Source organism: Stenella coeruleoalba (genome assembly GCF_951394435.1).
Source record: "Stenella coeruleoalba genome assembly, chromosome: 19".
Lineage (NCBI taxonomy): Eukaryota > Metazoa > Chordata > Mammalia > Artiodactyla > Delphinidae > Stenella > Stenella coeruleoalba.
In genome coordinates, this window is record NC_137165.1 from 39,437,566 (window position 1) to 39,455,146 (window position 17,581).

The following is a 17,581-nucleotide window of genomic DNA, read 5'->3' on the forward strand; positions in this document are numbered from 1 at the left end:
GGCAGCCTTTTCCATCTTCACACACTTTTGGCCATTAGAAAGTTCTTCCTTCGGCTGTACCAGAATCTATGGCTCCCACCTTGTTGTTTTAGCCATACAGAAGTCCTTATATTACTCTGAGGCCTCTCTTCTCTAGGGTAGACACCCTCATCTCTTCGGCCTTCTCTGCTGGGATATTATAATTTGCCATCAGCCCTCAGCATCCCGGTTGCTTCTCTGATGGAGTCCCCATACGTCCAGTGTGTGAATGTGGTGTGTGAGTGTGTGTGACCTAGTGTGGTGGCTGCCCCTCCCTGGGCCCCCAGCTCACCCTGCCTCTCTCTGCCTTCCCCAACCCCAGATGACAGTGTCTCCACCCCCAAAACCCCCTGGGGCATCAACATCATCAAGAAGAACAAGAAGGCAGCCCCCAGGGCATTTGGGGTCCGACTGGAGGAGTGCCAGCCAGCCACAGAGAACCAGGTGGGTTCCCGCCGTGCTCCAGAGCCAGCAGGGAAGTGGGGAGACCGAGACACAGAGAGTCAGAGCTGCAAGGGACTTTGGAGCCAGCTCTCCACCGCGTCTCACAGACACAGCTGGGGAAGCAGCCCTGCGAGGGAGCAGCAGAGTTGAGCCAGAGCCCAGAATCCCTGGCGCCCAGCTGGTGCTCCTCCTCAGATCATGGCGAGGCTTTGGTGCGATTTCTGCTCCCAGACCAGAGACAGTGAAAGCCTTAGTAACCACCAGAACCCCTGGGGTCTGGCTTTGCACTGCCTCCATCTTGTCCTCCCTACCTCTGGCCCACTGGTGGAGAATGCTGTTCTTTTTTTCTTCTATTGAAGTGTAGTTGCTGTACAATATTATATAAGTTACAGGTGTACAATGTAGTGATTCCGTTTTTAAAGGTTATACTCCATTTATAGTTATTATAAAATATTGCCTATATTCCTTGTGTTGTACAGTATATCCTTGTAGCTTATTTTCTACCTAATAGTTTGTACCTCTTAGTTCCCTAGCCCTATACTTCCCCTCCCCTCTTTCCTCTCCCCACTGGTAACCACTAGTTTGTTCTCTGTATCTGTGAGTCTGCTTCTTTTTTGTTATATTCACTAGTTTGTTTTATTTTTTTAGATTCCACATATAAATGATATCATACAGTATTCGTCTTTTTCTCTCTGACTTATTTCACGTAGCATAGTGCCCTTCAGGTCCATCCATGTTGCTGCAAATGGCAAAATTTCATTCTTTTTTATGACTGAGTAGTATTCCATTGTGTGTGTATATATATATATATATAGAGAGAGAGAGAGAGAGAGAGAGAGAGAGAGAGAGAGAGAGAGAGAGAGATCTATATATAGATATCTATATACATCACATCTCCTTTATCCATTCATCTTTTTTTTTATCCATTCATCTTTGATGGACATTTAGTTTTCTTCCGTATCTTGGCAATTGTAAATAATATTGCTGTGAACACTGGGGTGCATGTATCTTTTCGAATTAGTGTTTTTGTTTTTTTTTGGATATATACTGAGGAGTGGAATTGCTGGGTCATATGGTAGCTCTACTGTTAGTTTTTCTGAGAAACCTCCGTACTGTTTTCCACAGTGGCTGCACCAGTTTACATTCCCACCAACAGTGTATGAGGGTTCCCTTTTCTCCACATCCTCGCCAACATTTGTTATTTGTGGCCTTTTTGATGACAGCCATTCTGACAGGTGTGAACTGATATCTCATTGTGGTTTTGATTTGCATTTCCCTGATGACTGGCGATGTTGAGCATCTTTTCATGTGCCTCTTGGCCATCTGCATTTCCTCTTTGGAAAAATGTCTATTCAGTTCTTCTGCCCATTTTTTAAATCGGGTTTTTGTATTATTATTTTTTTTTTGGCCGTGTCTCGCGGCTTGTGGGATCTTAGTTCCCTGACCAGGGATCGAACCTGGGCCCCCAGCAGTGGAAGTGCAGAGTCCTAACCACTGGTCCGCCAGCGAATTCCCAGGTCGTTTGTATTTTTGATGTTGAGTTGTATGAGCTGTTTATGTGTGTTGGCTATTAATCCCTTATTAGTCGGTCGTATCATTTGCAAGTATTTTCTCCAGAGAATGCTGTTCTTACTCTTCCTAACACCCCTGCCCTGCTGTGTCCCCAGCGTGTCCCCCTGATCGTGGCTGCATGCTGTCGCATTGTGGAGGCACGGGGGCTGGAGTCCACAGGCATTTACCGGGTGCCAGGCAACAACGCAGTGGTGTCCAGCCTGCAGGAGCAGCTCAACCGTGGCCCCGGGGACATCAACCTGCAGGATGAGGTGAGTGTGACTGGGGGGCGTCGGCCTATGGAAGGGGGGCCAATGTGGTGGTGTCTGTTGTGTTCATTGTACCCTGTGGTGTGCCTGGCACTGGGTCAGGGCCCCAAGGCAAGACACAACTTGCCTTTGCAGGCCAGCCGTGGGGAAGGGCATCACCCCAGCTGCAGCCATGGCCTGAGAGCCCGGAGACAGAGGCTGGTAGGTGACAGTTTTTTGGGGCTTGAGGATGAATAGTGTCCACGAAAAGCCAGCGAAAGCCAGGAAAGGGCACTCCAGGCAGAGGGAACAGCCTGGGGAAAGGCGTGGGCCCCTAAGGTTTGCCGGCAGTCACCATACCTTCTCTGTAAAGGGCCAGGTAGCAAGTATTCCAGGGCTTTGCTTACCACATGGTCTGTTGCAAACCCTTCTCTTCCTTATCCTCTTCCTTCTCTTCCTTCTTTTTCTTCACAATCTTTTAAAGATGCAAAACCCATTCTTAGCTCAAGGGCCACACAAAATCAGGTCGTTGGCTGGATTTGACCTACGGGCCAAGGTTTGCAGACACCTGGTTAGAAGGGGAGTATATGGTGTTTGCTGGAGCGGCCAGCAACGTGGGTCGTTGATCAGATGAGACGAGAGCAGCTCGTGAAGGGATCTGACAACCACACAAGAGTTTGCAGCAGGTTATAGTAACTATAAATGGAATATAACCTTTAAAAATTGTGAATCACTATGCTGTACCCCTGAAACATATAATACTGTACATCAACTAGACCTCAATTTAAAAAAATGATGTGTTTAGAGCAGGAATAAAAAATTACATACCGGGGCTCTGGATCCAGTTAAGATAGAGCAAACACACTCTGTCCAGTCTTTTCTACTGATTACATCTAATAATCCTGGACAGAACATATAAAGTAACTATCAAATAACTCTGAAAAGTGGATAACAGCAGACCAAGGAGGCAGAGTGCAGCATTCCAAAGACCTAGGCCGTCTAATGCAGACTTCCGAAATGTCTGTCCTGTCTAAAAATGTTTCCGTACTTTCACTACAACTCGTCATTTCTGCTATAGAGAGAAATGTTAATATCTCTAAACAGTGTTCACAATCCTCTTTTGGCGAATTCTGGATTCCTCCAGGATTCTGCTCTAACAATCATCTCCTCTTTCTCTTGTGCTGTGAACTGAATCGTGTCCTCCCAAAATTTATACGTTGAAGCCCTAACTCCCAAGATGAGTGTATTTGGAGATAGGGCCGATTAGGAGGTAATTAAGGTTAAATGAAGTCATAAAGTCAGGGCCCTGGTACAATAGGATTAGTGTCCTTGTGAAAGGAGACACCAGAGAGCTCCCTGCCTCACCTGCTCCATCTTGTAAGGACACAGCAAGAAGGCGACTGCCTGCAAACCAGGAAGGGAACCCTCATCAAAGACTGAATGGGCCGGCACCTTGTTCTTAGATTTCCCGGCCTCCAGAGTTGTGAGAAAAGAAACTTCTGTTATTTAAGCCAAAAAAAAAAAAAGAGTTTGCAGCAGGTTATATGTCAATTATGTCTCAGTAAAACTGGGGAAAATATCCAAATAAATATTTCAACCAAAAAAAAGAGTTTGCAGCAGGGCCAGTGTTTCCCAGAACCCTAAGGTTCCCCAGAGGTGCTGTGGGAGGCCAGGACCCCCCATCTAGAGTAACCTGCTTTGCTCTGTCTGCTTTTTTATGTCGGTTTTTTTCATATTGGGTTTTCATGTATCGTTTCACTTGACAAAAAGTGCTCTGCTGGAAAAGATGTTTTGGAAAACCATGGATCTGGACAGTGAAGTCCCATGAGTCAACAGTACTCTGAAGCTGTATGTGAAAATGTAAGATAGTCTTCGTGTCCTTGGGAAGGAGCTAGGGAGACAAGATGAGTACGTGTGAAATAGTGGACAAGAGAAAAAGCTGGTTCTCATCAAGGACCAGATTGTTTGATGAGGAAGGAGAGGATGCTGGGAACTGGAGCAGGTGTTTGAAATCTTTGAAGGATGAATAGGAAGGGGCAGGTGAATAGGAAGGCAGTCCAGGCAGCGGGTGATAGCATTTTCCAAAATCCCAGAGAAGGGTCTGAGTGTCAGGACAGAGAATGGACCCACCTCCTGGGCTTGGCAGTGGAGAGGGTGAGGCCCAGGGCAGGGGACAGAGGGCTTTTGATGGCTTCACTAAAGCCTTTGACCTTGAGCCAATGGACAGTAGGGAGCCTTTGATGGTTCCTCAGCTGGGGAGGCATAAATGAGAGTAGGGTTTGAGGAAGTAGTGCTTTAGCTTATGCCTAATGGATACGAATGAGGGAGGCCCAGAGCAGGGCATCTAGGGAAGAAATTACCGATATTGTGGGAGGGGTCAGGAGGTCTTGGTGGTCCCAGGGGGAGGGGGTAAGGAGGATGGGAGCAGCTCTAGGAGTTGGCTGCATGAGAGGGAGGAAGGAGGGGTAGGAAAGAGCTAAAAATTTGAGCTACAGGCTGGTGGTATCTGTCCCTGGCAGACCAGGGGAGTAGGGCAGGAGAGGGAGGATGTGTCAGGTAGGAACCGCATTGGACTTGGAGTGGTGGTAAGTCACCCACATGGGGGTGATGCATAATCAGGCACTAGACCGAGGGTGAATTGGGTAGTGAGCGTGGGGTCACGCTGGGGCACAGAGGTGAGACGACGGAGGGAGCTGCCGTCTGGGGAGAGGGTGGGCATGGGGACTGCAAGGGCCAGGCTCTGAGTGGGACAGAAGGAGAGGGCAGCTCAGGTGAGGCTGGGGATGGGGGGGCAGATGCTTAGGCATAGGAGGAGTCACGAGGGACAGGGCAATTCTGGGATCTAATGTACAGCATGGTGACGGTAATTAAATATTGTATACCTGAAATTTGCTAAGCTATTAGACCTTAAGTATTCTCAGCACAAAATAAAAGGTAACTATGTGAGGTGATAAGTGTTTTAATCAGCTTGATTGCGTGAATCATTACACAGGGTATAGATTTATCAAATCAATCACATTGTATATCGTAAATATATACAATTTTTATCTGTTAATTATACCTCAATAAAGGTGGAGTAACAACAACAGAACAACAACAAAAATGCCATTATCACCGTCCATAATTTGTGAAATTCATCTTTGTTGAAAAATCTAGAGTTCATATTTTTTTATTGCTCTTTTTATTTCATGATACAGATATTCCACAAATAATTTACGTATTCTTTAGTAGTTAAGCATTTCAGTTGTTTCCAGTCTTTAGCCTTGATAAATTTTTCTCCAATGGGGGGAAAGAAAAAAAAAAGGACAGGGTAAGCAAGGCCTTGGGTTTGGCAGCTGGGAGATGAGAAGAGCCTACACATGAGGGCCAGGAGGCAGTGGAGGGAGGTGGGCAGGAGCCCACACTGGGTGTGCACATGAGCTGGGCCTCGTCCAGGGAGAAGAGGGACCAGGGTGGGGCCGTGCCGTGTGTGTTGGGTGTGTGATTTTGTCTCAGACATCAGTTTGTGTCATTTGTCACGGGGAGTGCTGGAAGTTAAGCGTTCTCATCGAGCCTGTGGACGGTCTGGCATTAAGCTGTGGCCCCATGGTAATGAGTGTGTATATTGTTGAGTTGTGTGTCTCTGTTGGGGGTATTCTGTTGCTCTCTGGACATGAGTTATTCTGAGCAGTTCCTTTCAAGGGAGTTATCCTTGACTTTGTGCAGGCTGATGGTGCCCCCTGGTGGACAGGAGAGACACTGAGCCGGCCATTCTTTTATTCATTCTTGTATTCAACAACCATTTATTTAGATCAGAGTTTCTCAACCTTGACCCTTTGGGCAGAATAATTCTTTTTTGTGGGAGGTTATCCTGCGCACTGGAGGAAGTTTAGAAGTATCCCTGGCCTCTGTCCACTAGATGCCAGTGGCAGCCCCCGCTTGTGAAAACCAAACGGTTCCACACACTGCTAAACGTCCCTGGGGGCTGAGTCGCCCTGGTTGAGAATTCATGATTGAGACCATTTAAGTGCCAGGCTGATAGGGCTGGCTAGGTGATAGGGGTGCAGTGGGAATAAAACAGACAGGATCCCTGCCCCTCATGTGGCTTACAGATCGGCCAGGCAGGAACAAGGAAACGAATGCATACAGTAATGATCAACTGCGGTAAGTGCCACAGAAGGAAGAAAAGTCAAGGCTGTGCTACAGACGGCAGGCAGTGGTGATGGCGGCTGTGCCGCGATGGTCGGGTCGGGGGAGGCCTCTCCGAAGACGTTTAGATTCGGGAGGAGCCAGTCATGTGAAGGGCAGGGGGAGGCGAGTTCTAGTGGAGGGAACCAGCCGGTGCAAAGGGCCTGAGACAGGAAGCCACCAGGCATGAACGTGAGCTGTGTCATGGATGAGGAGAGGGGTCCGGGATGACTCCCCTAAGCGGGGGGCGCTGGGAAGCAGGAGTTGGCACCAGCAGGCCTAATGGAGGTCCAGTGGGCAGGCTCGTGCGGGGATGGGTTTTGCTCACCTCTGTCCCCCACAGTGCCTGCACCAGGGAAGGGACCTGCTCCTTTCTCTGCGTGGACAAATGTCCGAGCCCACTGGGCTGGCTGGAGCAGAGGGGTGCTGGGGCCAGGTGGTGGAGGGGCTAGGACCTAGCTGGGGACTCTTTTCTACTGTGATGAGTCTTCTTAGCCCAGACAGTCCTGGTCTGGGGAGAGCTGGCTATGAGTGGGTCCCAGGGAGGGCCCAAGCCGGGCTGCACTGGGCTCTAGGGCTGGACAGGCGTGGAGGTGTGGGCACCTGGGCGGGGCCTGGCTGGCTCTGAACCTGGGGGCGTGGAGGCTTGGGCACCTGGGCGGGGCCTGGCTGGCTCTGAACCTGGGGGCGTGGAGGCTTGGGCACCTGGGCGGGGCCCTGCCTGTGGCCTGATGTCGTTGCCCCTCCCCAGCGCTGGCAGGACCTCAACGTGATCAGCAGCCTGCTCAAGTCCTTCTTCCGAAAGCTGCCTGAGCCTCTTTTCACCGATGGTGAGTAGGGGGTGGAAGTGGAAGATGGGAGGAGGAGGGAATACCTGTCTAGGTTGCATCCTGACCACTTTTTAAATGGGGTGTGTTGGTTTTACTTTGGGGGTTTTTGTTTTAATACAAAAGAAACACATGCTTGTAAAAAACATAGGTAGTACAGATATGAATCAAGTAAACACAAGGGTCCCTGTCATCCTCCCATTCCCTGTCCGCAGAGGTTATCCTCACACTTTCTGAGCATTTACTGTGTGCCAGGCACTACTCCCTACAACTCCATGAAGTAGGTACGATTATTTCCCCTCTATAGATGAGGAAACTACGGCACAGAGAAGTTAAGTGACTTGCCCAAGGTCACAGAGGTTGTAAGTGTCAGAGCCAGGGTTCAGCCCCAGGCATCTGGCTCCAGAGCCCAGCTCTTGGCCATTTGCTGAGCTGCTTATTAACAGTGCATTGCGTTTCCTTCCAGACCCTCTTACACGTGTGACAAAGACACACTCGCATATGTAGGGCTTGAAGTTGGGCGGGTTCAGTGGCGCACTGGTAAACGTTTCACATCTGGCTCTCAAGGGAAAAAAGCCGTGATGTGTAGCATTTTCCAGTTTCCATGGTATAAATACTCCCACCACGGCTGATTTCAAGCTCCCAATTTGCTGTCACCAACATGAAAGCCAAACACAGCTGGTTGTCAGAAGCCCATGCGGGCGAGCGGCTCCAGCACACCACTGCTTGAGTTCTTAACAGAAGGAGACTTATAATTTTGAGATTCACTCGTGTCAGTACAAAGAGCTCTACCTCATTCTTCTTTTAAATCAACCACATAGTTTTTCCTAGGCTGAATAGACTGTAATTTGTCTAATCACTCCCCTACTGCTAGCTATTTAGGTTGTCTTTGCATTTTTGCTATTTCGAAACGTGTTACAGTGACTTTCCTTGCCTACGTTCCTGCACACCTGGACCAGGGTCCTGGAGGTGGATTCGTAGACATGGAATTGCTGGGTTAAAGTCCTGGAAAACATGTTGAAAGCTAAAGTCAAGTTGGACTCTGGGGAGGCGGCCCTAGTTCACACTCCCAGTAGCAGCGTAAGAGATTTTGCTTCCTAACATTCCCATCGGCACTGGATGTTATTAATATTTTAAACGTTTGCTGATCGGAGAGAGAACACGGCATCTCACTATTGTTACCATTTTCATTTCTGTCGTTACTAAGAGATGAACTACCTTTTCACTAGTTTATTGGCCTGTACCGTTTCCTCTGTAGCTGCTCGTTCAGACTATGTGCCCATTTTGCCACTGGGTTCTTGGTCTTTTTTCCTATTGATTTGTAGGAGACAAGCTCTTTGTACATTATGGATATTAACCCTTTATTAGTTTTTGTAAATATTTGCTCTTGGTCTGCCATTGCCTTTTAACTTTTCAGTATGGAAATTGAAAACAGTTATTTTATGTACAGTCAAGCTGTTAACCGTTAATGGATTCTGTATCTCATGTTTAAGAATGCCTTATGATTATAAAAGTATTTTCTTATTTTTCCCCGATATTTTAATAACTTCTGTTTTTGGCTCTGTCATGCAGTTGAATTTATTTGTGTATTATGTGAGCTAGAAATGGATTTATTTTCCCGACAAGATAACTGACTGGAAGTGCTGCCTTTATCTGTCCTGATCCTTCATCACCTGCCTTAGCTGTGCTGTCTTTTTAGTATATTTCAGTATCTAACAGGGCAAATCCTCCCTCATCATTCTTCCAGATGAGTTTTAGGATAAACTTAACACATCCCATTTTTTAAAGTTTCCCATGGACTTTTTCTGAAGGGAGTTGGGGGAACGTTGACACAGAGGGGGAAGGGTATTTGGAGGCTGAAAGACCCCTCCCTCTTTCTAGGTAACCTTCTCTTTTCTCTTCCAACCTTGTGGTGTCCTTGTCCTGGAGGCTGGGGCAGGGACCCCTTTTCCAGGATCAGTAGGCAGCTGAGATCTTATTTCTTCCCAAACAAACACACCTGGGCTATCCCAGGTCAGCTGTGCACCTGAGGGCAGCCGTGGTGGGTTTGGTCACATGAACACAAGGCCACAGAGTCCCCCCCAGACTGGAACAGCCTCGGCACAAAACACTGACCTCCCGGCAGGGCCTCCTCAGCCTGGAGGCCCACCTCTCTAAAGAGTTCTCACTGTGTTCTAGACAAATACAATGACTTCATCGAGGCCAATCGCATTGAAGATTCGAGGGAGCGGATGCAGACTCTGCGGAAGCTGGTGAGGAGAGGGGTGCTGCTGGGCAAAGGGCAGACTGCGCAGGGCGAGCACCTCAGCAAGCCCTTCTCCCCTCAGGGCCTCAGTTTCTCCATCTATGCGAGGGGGGATCCCAGACCCACTGAGATATGGCAGCGGAGCCCCTTTGGGGTACGGTGGGGAGGTGGAGGTCATCACACCCTGGTCCCACGCCCCTTCTTTCTCCCACCCAGATCCGGGATCTGCCAGGACATTACTATGAAACACTCAAATTCCTCGTGGGCCATCTGAAGACCATAGCTGACCACTCGGAGAAAAACAAGGTGGGTGGAGGCCCTGATGTGAAGTGTGGGGGAGGGAAGCCTACCAGGGTCTCCTCAGCATATTCTTTTTTTTTTTTAATAAATTTATTTATTTATTTATTTTTGGCTGTGTTGGGTCTTTGTTGCTGCGCGCGGGCTTTCTCTAGTTGCATCTAGCGGGGGCTACTCTTTGTTGTGGTGCGCAGGCTTCTCCTTGCGGTGGCTTCTCTTGTAGCAGAGCACGGGCTCTAGGTGCGCAGGCTTCAGTAGTTGTGGCACATGGGCTCAGTAGTTGTGGCGCACGGGCTTAGTTGCTCCGCAGCGTGTGGGATCTTCCCAGACCAGGGCTCGAACCCGTGTCCCCTGCACTGGCAGGTGGATTCTTAACCACTGTGCCACCAGGGAAGTCCCTCCTCAGCATATTCTAAGCTCCTCCAGGTTAGATCATCTCAAGCCCCTCTGGCCACGCCCTCCTTCTTAAGGGTTGTTCTGTCCCCACCCCTTCCCTGCATACTGGCCCGTGCTTCTCCCTGGAGAGCCATCTCCTGAATTTCTGAGGGTCTTCCCTCTGAAGCAGAGAGCCTCAGAGCCCTGGGTCTGATGGAGATCTATCCTCTGATCTAGCTCAGATCCCTTGTGTTACCTTTTCCTAAGCAAACCCCTTATATCTTCTGATTCTGCGGTGGAGGGGTGGGGGAACTGAGAGGAGGTATAGGATTCCTCCCGGTCCTAAAACACCCTTGGAACTTCCCATGGGTCCTCACTCTGGCTTCTCCCACTGCGAGCAAGCATAGCGTGGGTGTGCAGGTGGGGAACTGCCCATGAGCGCCGGGACTGGCGTGAGTGGGGCTGAAAGCTGGCCTGTTCTCTACTTACCAGGCACCTCCATGCCCAGCAAGGAGGCATCTGGCCCCTAAGCCAGGGTCAGCTCAGGATGGGGTCGGGCTGGGGGCCTGAGGGCCCAGAGTGAGGGAGGCCTGGGGTGCTGGAAGTCAGAGCTCACAGGGGTGTTGATGCTCATCCGCTTCCCTCCCCTGCCCAGATGGAGCCCCGGAACCTGGCCCTAGTCTTCGGGCCAACGCTGGTGAGGACGTCCGAGGACAACATGGCGGATATGGTGACCCACATGCCTGACCGCTACAAGATTGTGGAGACGCTGATCCAGCACGTAAGCAGCTGCCCTGGCCCAAGTCCCCCTGGGCACCCGGCTCCCGCTTGCCTGGGTGGATGTGCTCGGGGAAGGATGAGGCAGCTGAATGAAATGCTGCTGAGATGGTGGGTGCCCTTCAGAGGCAGTAGGCTGCATTTTAAGGCCAGACGGGAATGGGTCCTGAACCCCCGTCTTTCCGGGATATTGCATCCCCAGCAGGAGAATCAGGAGGCCCTGAGCTTCCAAGATGCATGTGAGGGTCGGAGGGAGGAGGAAGGTCAGGGAAAGGTGCTGCCAGGTTGGAGGGCAGAAGGGGTGAAAGAAGGGATGCCTTCAGAAGGTGGCCCCCAGGAGAGGTGTCCTGGCAGAAATGGGCAGACAGGTGCAGAGGTAGGGACAGAGCTCTCCCTGCAGGCCCACTTGAGACTTCAGGGAGAAAATGGTGATGCCCGGGATAGGGGGAGGCGGATGTCGCAGGGCGGATGATGGGCTGGGGCAGGATCCTGGCTGCATGTTCAGTGTGTCTTGGGCTGGTCACCTTCCTCTCACGGCTGCCTGGAGGCCCCATGAGCCTGGTGTTTCTAAGAATTCTTATTGTTATCCACCACGGGATGAGAACCCAGAGTGGCCAGCAGAGGGCGCAGGAGACCTTGGTTTTCCAGAGCCAAACCCAGGGCAGCACCACCCCCTTCTGGGGCCCTCAGGGATGTTTTTATGAATCATAGATTTTTCCATTTCCAGATCTTGGTGTGGCCTGTGGTCTAGTCCACAAAGAATGGAACCAGAACCCTCCTGCCAGGAGAAATAAGATTGGCAGCTGGTCAAGGGAAGGGAAACCTCAGCCTCCCCTACCTCATAAACACTTTAGGGAAGGGAAACCAGGTCATGTTACTCCCATTTTACAGATGAGGAAACTGGGGGACTCAGAGAGGCAAAGTGATTTGCTCAAGGTCACACAGCTAATAAGTAGCAGCCCTGGGATTTTAAGCCAGGACTGTTTGACCAAAGCCTGTGCTTTACTCCCCAACCAACTGGGAGGTCTGACTCCTGGGGGCTTTGGAGTGAGGGAGATTGGTCAGAGTTAGCTGAGCGAGGCCATGGGTGGACTTTGGTCATGCTGGCTGGCCTCGTCTGCTTGTTTCCTTCCTTCACCACGTGTCAGGGCCCTGAGCCATAAGAGGGTATGTCGAGGCCTGTTCGCACTCTAACATTGGGATCACCAGCCCGGAGGCCCACTCCAGAGCTGTCAGGGAGGCCAGGGCTGGTGAGCAATGTCAGGGATCCTGATGTGGCCTTGGTCTGGGGAAGCCTGTCTCTCTTGGAAAAGTTCAGCTCCCCAAACCAACAGGGAGCCGTCGGGGTCCCCATGAGTGTATGCTTTGCGGGGGCGGGGCAGTGGGGAGGAGAGGCTCCTAGTGAAGCTGGGAGTGAAGCCCTGGCTCCTAGTGAAGCCCCAGGAAGCCCAAGGCCTGTGGTCAGCTGGGATGTCAGGAACAGCAGTCTTCAGGGAGAAGGAAGGCCCAAAGTGTGTCCACTTACCCTCCCTTAGGGCCCCGGGGGAAGTGCCCAGCCAACGGCAGCTCCTCCTCTGGGCAGGGTTGGGGGATACGGAGCGCATCAGTCTCCTTCATACGTGTAATCCCAGCACCAAGCCTAGAGCCTGGCACATGGCGAACACTCAGTGTTTGTTGAATGAATGAATGAATGAATGAATGAATGAATTGCTGTGGCGGTTATTGCCAGTCTGGGCTTTCCCACTGAGGGATTCCTTCCTGGGAACTAACTGAGCGTGCAACCCTCCATTCTCTGCCCCCTTGGCATTAGAACATAATCGGCCCTGGACTATTGTCGAGGGAATGAGCTACCCCCTCAATTCACATTGAGCTCACTGAGCCCGCCCACGTAAGAGGCTCTGCAGCCAGGGAGCGGTGTAGTCACGAACTCAGGCAGGGTGGGACTTGTGACAGAGACTGCTCTGGCTCTGGCTCTGAACCCCTGCCCACTCAGTGGACGGTTGGAGTTCATGGGCGACATGACCTCCTGCTGGGAGTTTCAGCTGCAACCATCACCGGGCCTCCCTGCCTAGGACTCCTGGTTTCTGTGGAACGCTTGGACAGCAGAGCTGGAAGGGGCCTTAAGGCAGCAGAGCTGACCTTGCCTCGTACAGAGGGTGGATACTGAGGCCTAAAGAGGAGCAGTGACTTGCCCGGGGTCACACGGCAAGATAATGGCAGAATGGAGATGAGCAAACCCGGCTGTTCAGCTGCCCATGAGCAAGTCAGCAGCTAGCTCATACTCACGTTTACTGAGTCAGCTGGAGCCCAAACGAAGACCGTGCCAAGCCGTTTGTTCATTTGTTCACTCGGCACACGTGCTGATTCCTACCATGTGTACCCTGGGATTTTTCAGCCTGGCACTAGTGACCTCTGGGGCCAGATCATTCTTCTTTGTGGGGGGCTGTCCTGTGGCTTATAGCACGTTTAGCAGCACCTCTTGGCCAGATACCAGGAGCATCCCTCCACTTGCGACAATTGAAAGTGTCTCAGGACATTGCCAAATGCCCCCTCGGGGGGCAGAGTCGCCCCAGTTGAGAAGCACCGGTGTAGAGGTTCAGGGCACTGCCTCTGGAGCCAGCCTGCCTGAGGTTGAACCCTGGCTCTGCTCCTTATATGCTGTGGGACCCTGGACAAGTACTTATTCTTTTTGTGCCTCCGTTTCCTCACCTGTAAAGTGGAGATAATAATAGTACTTACCCCACAATGTTATTGAGGTTGCATGAGTCGTTATCTGTAAGGCACTTAAAATGGTGCCTGGTTAGGTAGTGTGATATAAGAGTTAGCTCTTGGAATTACTTGGCGGTCCAGTGGTTAGGACTCCACACTCTCACTGCCAGGGGCCCAGGTTTGATCCCTGGTTGGGGAACTAAGATCCCACAAGCTGCACGGCGTGCCACCACCACCCCCCAAAAAAAAAAGTTAACTATCATCATCACCACCACCACCACCATCGTCATTCCATGCCAGATACAAACGCAGGTGCTGGGAACACAGAGATGAATGGAACTCAGGCCCTGCTCTGAAGACATCACTTCTTCATGCTCTGGGCTATGTCCAGGGAAGCCCCGTGGAAAGACCCAACCCAGCCCTGGGCGTAGAGCTGGGACTATAGTCAGGGAGTTTTTGAAAGACACAAAGAATTTAGCCAGGCAGAGAAGGGAGAAAGAATGTTCCAGGCAGAGGGAACAGCATGGGCAAAAGCCGGGTGGCATGAGCTAGCATGAATTCTTCCAGAGAACCATGGGCCACCCGGAAGCTTCCTGTAGACTTCCAGGTTCCCAGAGCACTTTTAGTTTCCCTCAAACCCGAGTTAGAGGCTGGCTTCTTAGGGCTCCCTCTGGGCAGCCTGTCTCCGGGGACTGCACCTTTTATTAATAATAGCTAACATTGGGCTTCCCTGGTGGCGCAGTGGTTGAGAGTCCGCCTGCCGATGCAGGGGACCCGGGTTCGTGCCCCGGTCCAGGAAGGCGCAGTGGTTGAGAGTCCGCCTGCCGATGCAGGGGACCCGGGTTCGTGCCCCGGTCCAGGAAGATCCCACATGCCGTGGAGCGGCTGGGCCCATGAGCCATGGCCACTGAGCCTGAGTGTCCGGAGCCTGTGCTTCACAGCGGGAGAGGCCACAGCAGCGAGAGGCCCGCGTACCGCAAAAAAAAAAAAAGAGCTAACATTTATTATACATTAATGTGTTGTACTAAATGTTTTACATATGGTATTTCTTTTTTGTTTTTTAAATTGAGATGTAGTTGACATACATTATATTAGTTTCAGGTGTATAACATAATGATTCAATATTTGTATAGATTGTGAAACGATCAGCACAATAGGTCTAGTTAACATCCATCACCACACACAGTGACAAGTTCTTTTTTCTTGTGATGAGAACTTTCAAGATCTACTCTCTTTGAAACTTTCAAATATACAGTAGTGTTATTAGCTATAGTCACCATGATGCACATTACATCCCCAGGACTTGCTCATTTTATAACTGGGAGTTTGTACTCTTTGACTGCCTTCACTCATCTCAACCACCCTCCACCCCCTCACCTCTGGCAACCACCAGTCTGTTGTCTGCATCTATGAACTTGGATAATTTGGGGGTTTCTTATGCCACATATAAGTGAGATCATACAGTGTTTGTCTCTCTCTGTCGTTTCACTTTAGCATAATGCCCTCAAGTTTCATCCATGTTGTTGCAAATGGCAAGATTTCCTTTTTTTTTTTTTTTGCGGTATGGGGGCCTCTCAGTGTTGTGGCCTCTCCCGTTGCGGAGCACAGGCTCCGGATGCACAGGCTCAGCGGCCATGGCTCACGGGCCCAGCCGCTCTGCGGCATGTGGGATCCTCCCGGACCGGGGCACGAATCCGCGTCCCCTGCATCGGCAGGCGGACTCTCAACCACTGCGCCACCAGGGAAGCCCGATTTCCTTTTTTAAATTGTTGAATAATATTCTACTGCATATGTGTGTGTGCGTGTGTGTATACACACACATACAGTATATGCACATTTTCTTTATCCATTCATCCATTGATGGACACTTAGGTTGCATCCATGTCTTGGCTGTGGTGAATAATGCTGCAACGAACATGGGGACGCATGTATGTTTTCAAGTTAGTGTTTTTGTTTCCTTCGGATAAATACCCAGAAGTGGATTCGCCGGGTCATATGGTAGTTCTATTTTTAATTTCTTGAGGACCCACCATACTGTTTTCCATAGTGGCTGCACCAATTTACATTCCCACCAACAGTGTAGGAGGGTTCCCTTTTCTCCACATCCTTGCCAACACTTGTTATTTATTTCCTGTCTTTTAGATAACAGCCATACAGTATTTTATTTTAATCCTCACCACAGTTTTAGAAGTAGATACTCATACATTATGCCCATTTTAAAGATAAGTAAATAGAGAGGTAATTTACCCGATGTGGACTTAAGCCCGAAGCTGACTCCAGATCCTGCATTTCTCCCTCATCCTCTATCTCTCTTTTCTCTTCTGTCTCTTGTTTCTCTTCTGTCTTATTTGAGTTAATCATATGCCTGATCATGATGAATAATGATTGAGGTTCATGGCCCAAGGTCATAATCAACCTTGCAAGTCTCCTTGTTTCCCTGCCTCATTCCAAAGCCCACTCTGCCCACCCCCCAATAATTACCACTCTGATAGGTTAATGTGTGTATTTTCAATCCACCTTCTAGATGCTAATTTTAAGTATAAGGATATCCTTAAATATATATAACATTCTGTGTGTTTTAACTTTCAGTTAGTGAGCTTAGCTCATTTACTTTTTTGTAATTTCTGTACTGTCAGGACTTATTTATTTATTTAATTTTTGGCTGCATTGCATTTGTTGCCGCACACAGGTTTTCTCTAGTTGCGTCGAGCGGGGGCTACTCTTCGTTGTGGTGCATGGACTTCTCATTGCGGCGGCTTCTCTTGTTACGGAGCATGGGCTCTAGGCACACGGGCTTCAGTAGTTGTGGCGCATGGGCTCAGTAGTTGTGGCTCACGGGCTCTAGAGTGCAGGCTCAGTAGTTGTGGTGCACGGGCTTAGTTGCTCTGAGGCATGTGGGTTCTTTCCAGACCAGGGCTCGAACCCGTGTCCCCTGCATAGGCAGGCAGATTCTTAACCACTGCGCCCCCAGGGAAGTTCCTGTCAGGGCTTATTTCTGCCATCTTAAATGTCATTTTCTGTTTACTACATTTTCATTTTATTTCCTTTTTTTGGTCTTTTCTACCTTGCTTTGGATGGGTTCATTTTATTTTCCTGATATAAAACTTACATAATTTATAAAACCCATACTTACGTTGAATGATACAATTGCAAAAGCCTGTAGTTACGTTTAATTTTTACTATCAATTTCTAGAGCTTATCAGTATCCACATCTTCCTTCTAGCACATCTAAAAGCCAAGTACCTTAGTGTACTTTCACCTGTCACTGGTTTCTCCCTCAGAATTTGAATTCCAGATTGTCATGGGTATACTTTGTCTGTGTTTGTACGTGTGTGTGTGCATCATTGCTTAGTTTGATAACAGTTGACTTTTCTACGCTATTATCCATCCTTACTTCTTAGAACTTCTTGTTCCGTCCTGGATTCATTTCTTTACTTGCTCATGTACTCGGTTAAGATAGTCTTTGAGTAGCAAACTTCCTGATGTCTTAGAATAGCTTTATTTCACACTCAAATTTAAATGAGAGCTTAGCAAGGTATAAAGTTCTAGGTTCAAAATCCCTGCACTTGTTCAGAAACACATCAAAAATATTACTTCCTTGTCTTCTTGTGTCTGTTGCTGCTGAAAGTTCTAGTTAAAGCTGATACTTGTTCACGTGTGAGCAATCTGTTTTTGTTCCTCAGAAAACTTTTAGAGTTAGAGTTTTTTGGGTTTTTTTTGCGGTACGCGGGCCTCTCACTGCTGTGGCCTCTCCCGTTGTGGAGCACAGGCTCCAGACGCACAGGCCCAGCGGCCACGGCTCATAGGCCCAGCCGCTCTGCGGCATGTGGGATCTTCCCGGACCGGGGCACGAACCCGTGTCCCCTGCATCGGCAGGCGGACTCTCAACCACTGCGCCACCAGGGAAGCCCAACTTTTAGAGT

The 17,581-nt window shown here is 49.6% G+C and overlaps 1 protein-coding gene across 2 annotated transcripts in view; it reads left to right on the forward strand.

Moving 5' to 3' along the window:
* ARHGAP23 (Rho GTPase activating protein 23) overlaps positions 1-17,581 on the forward strand; it is a 73,343-nt gene that overhangs the window by 45,285 nt on the left and 10,477 nt on the right. For both annotated transcript variants that reach the window (XM_079905500.1, XM_079905501.1), the window contains exons 15-20: positions 341-462; positions 2,130-2,285; positions 7,180-7,258; positions 9,434-9,507; positions 9,717-9,806; positions 10,828-10,953. In XM_079905500.1, coding sequence (XP_079761626.1) covers positions 341-462; positions 2,130-2,285; positions 7,180-7,258; positions 9,434-9,507; positions 9,717-9,806; positions 10,828-10,953 — 647 coding nt within the window. The remainder of the gene's footprint in view (positions 1-340; positions 463-2,129; positions 2,286-7,179; positions 7,259-9,433; positions 9,508-9,716; positions 9,807-10,827; positions 10,954-17,581) is intronic.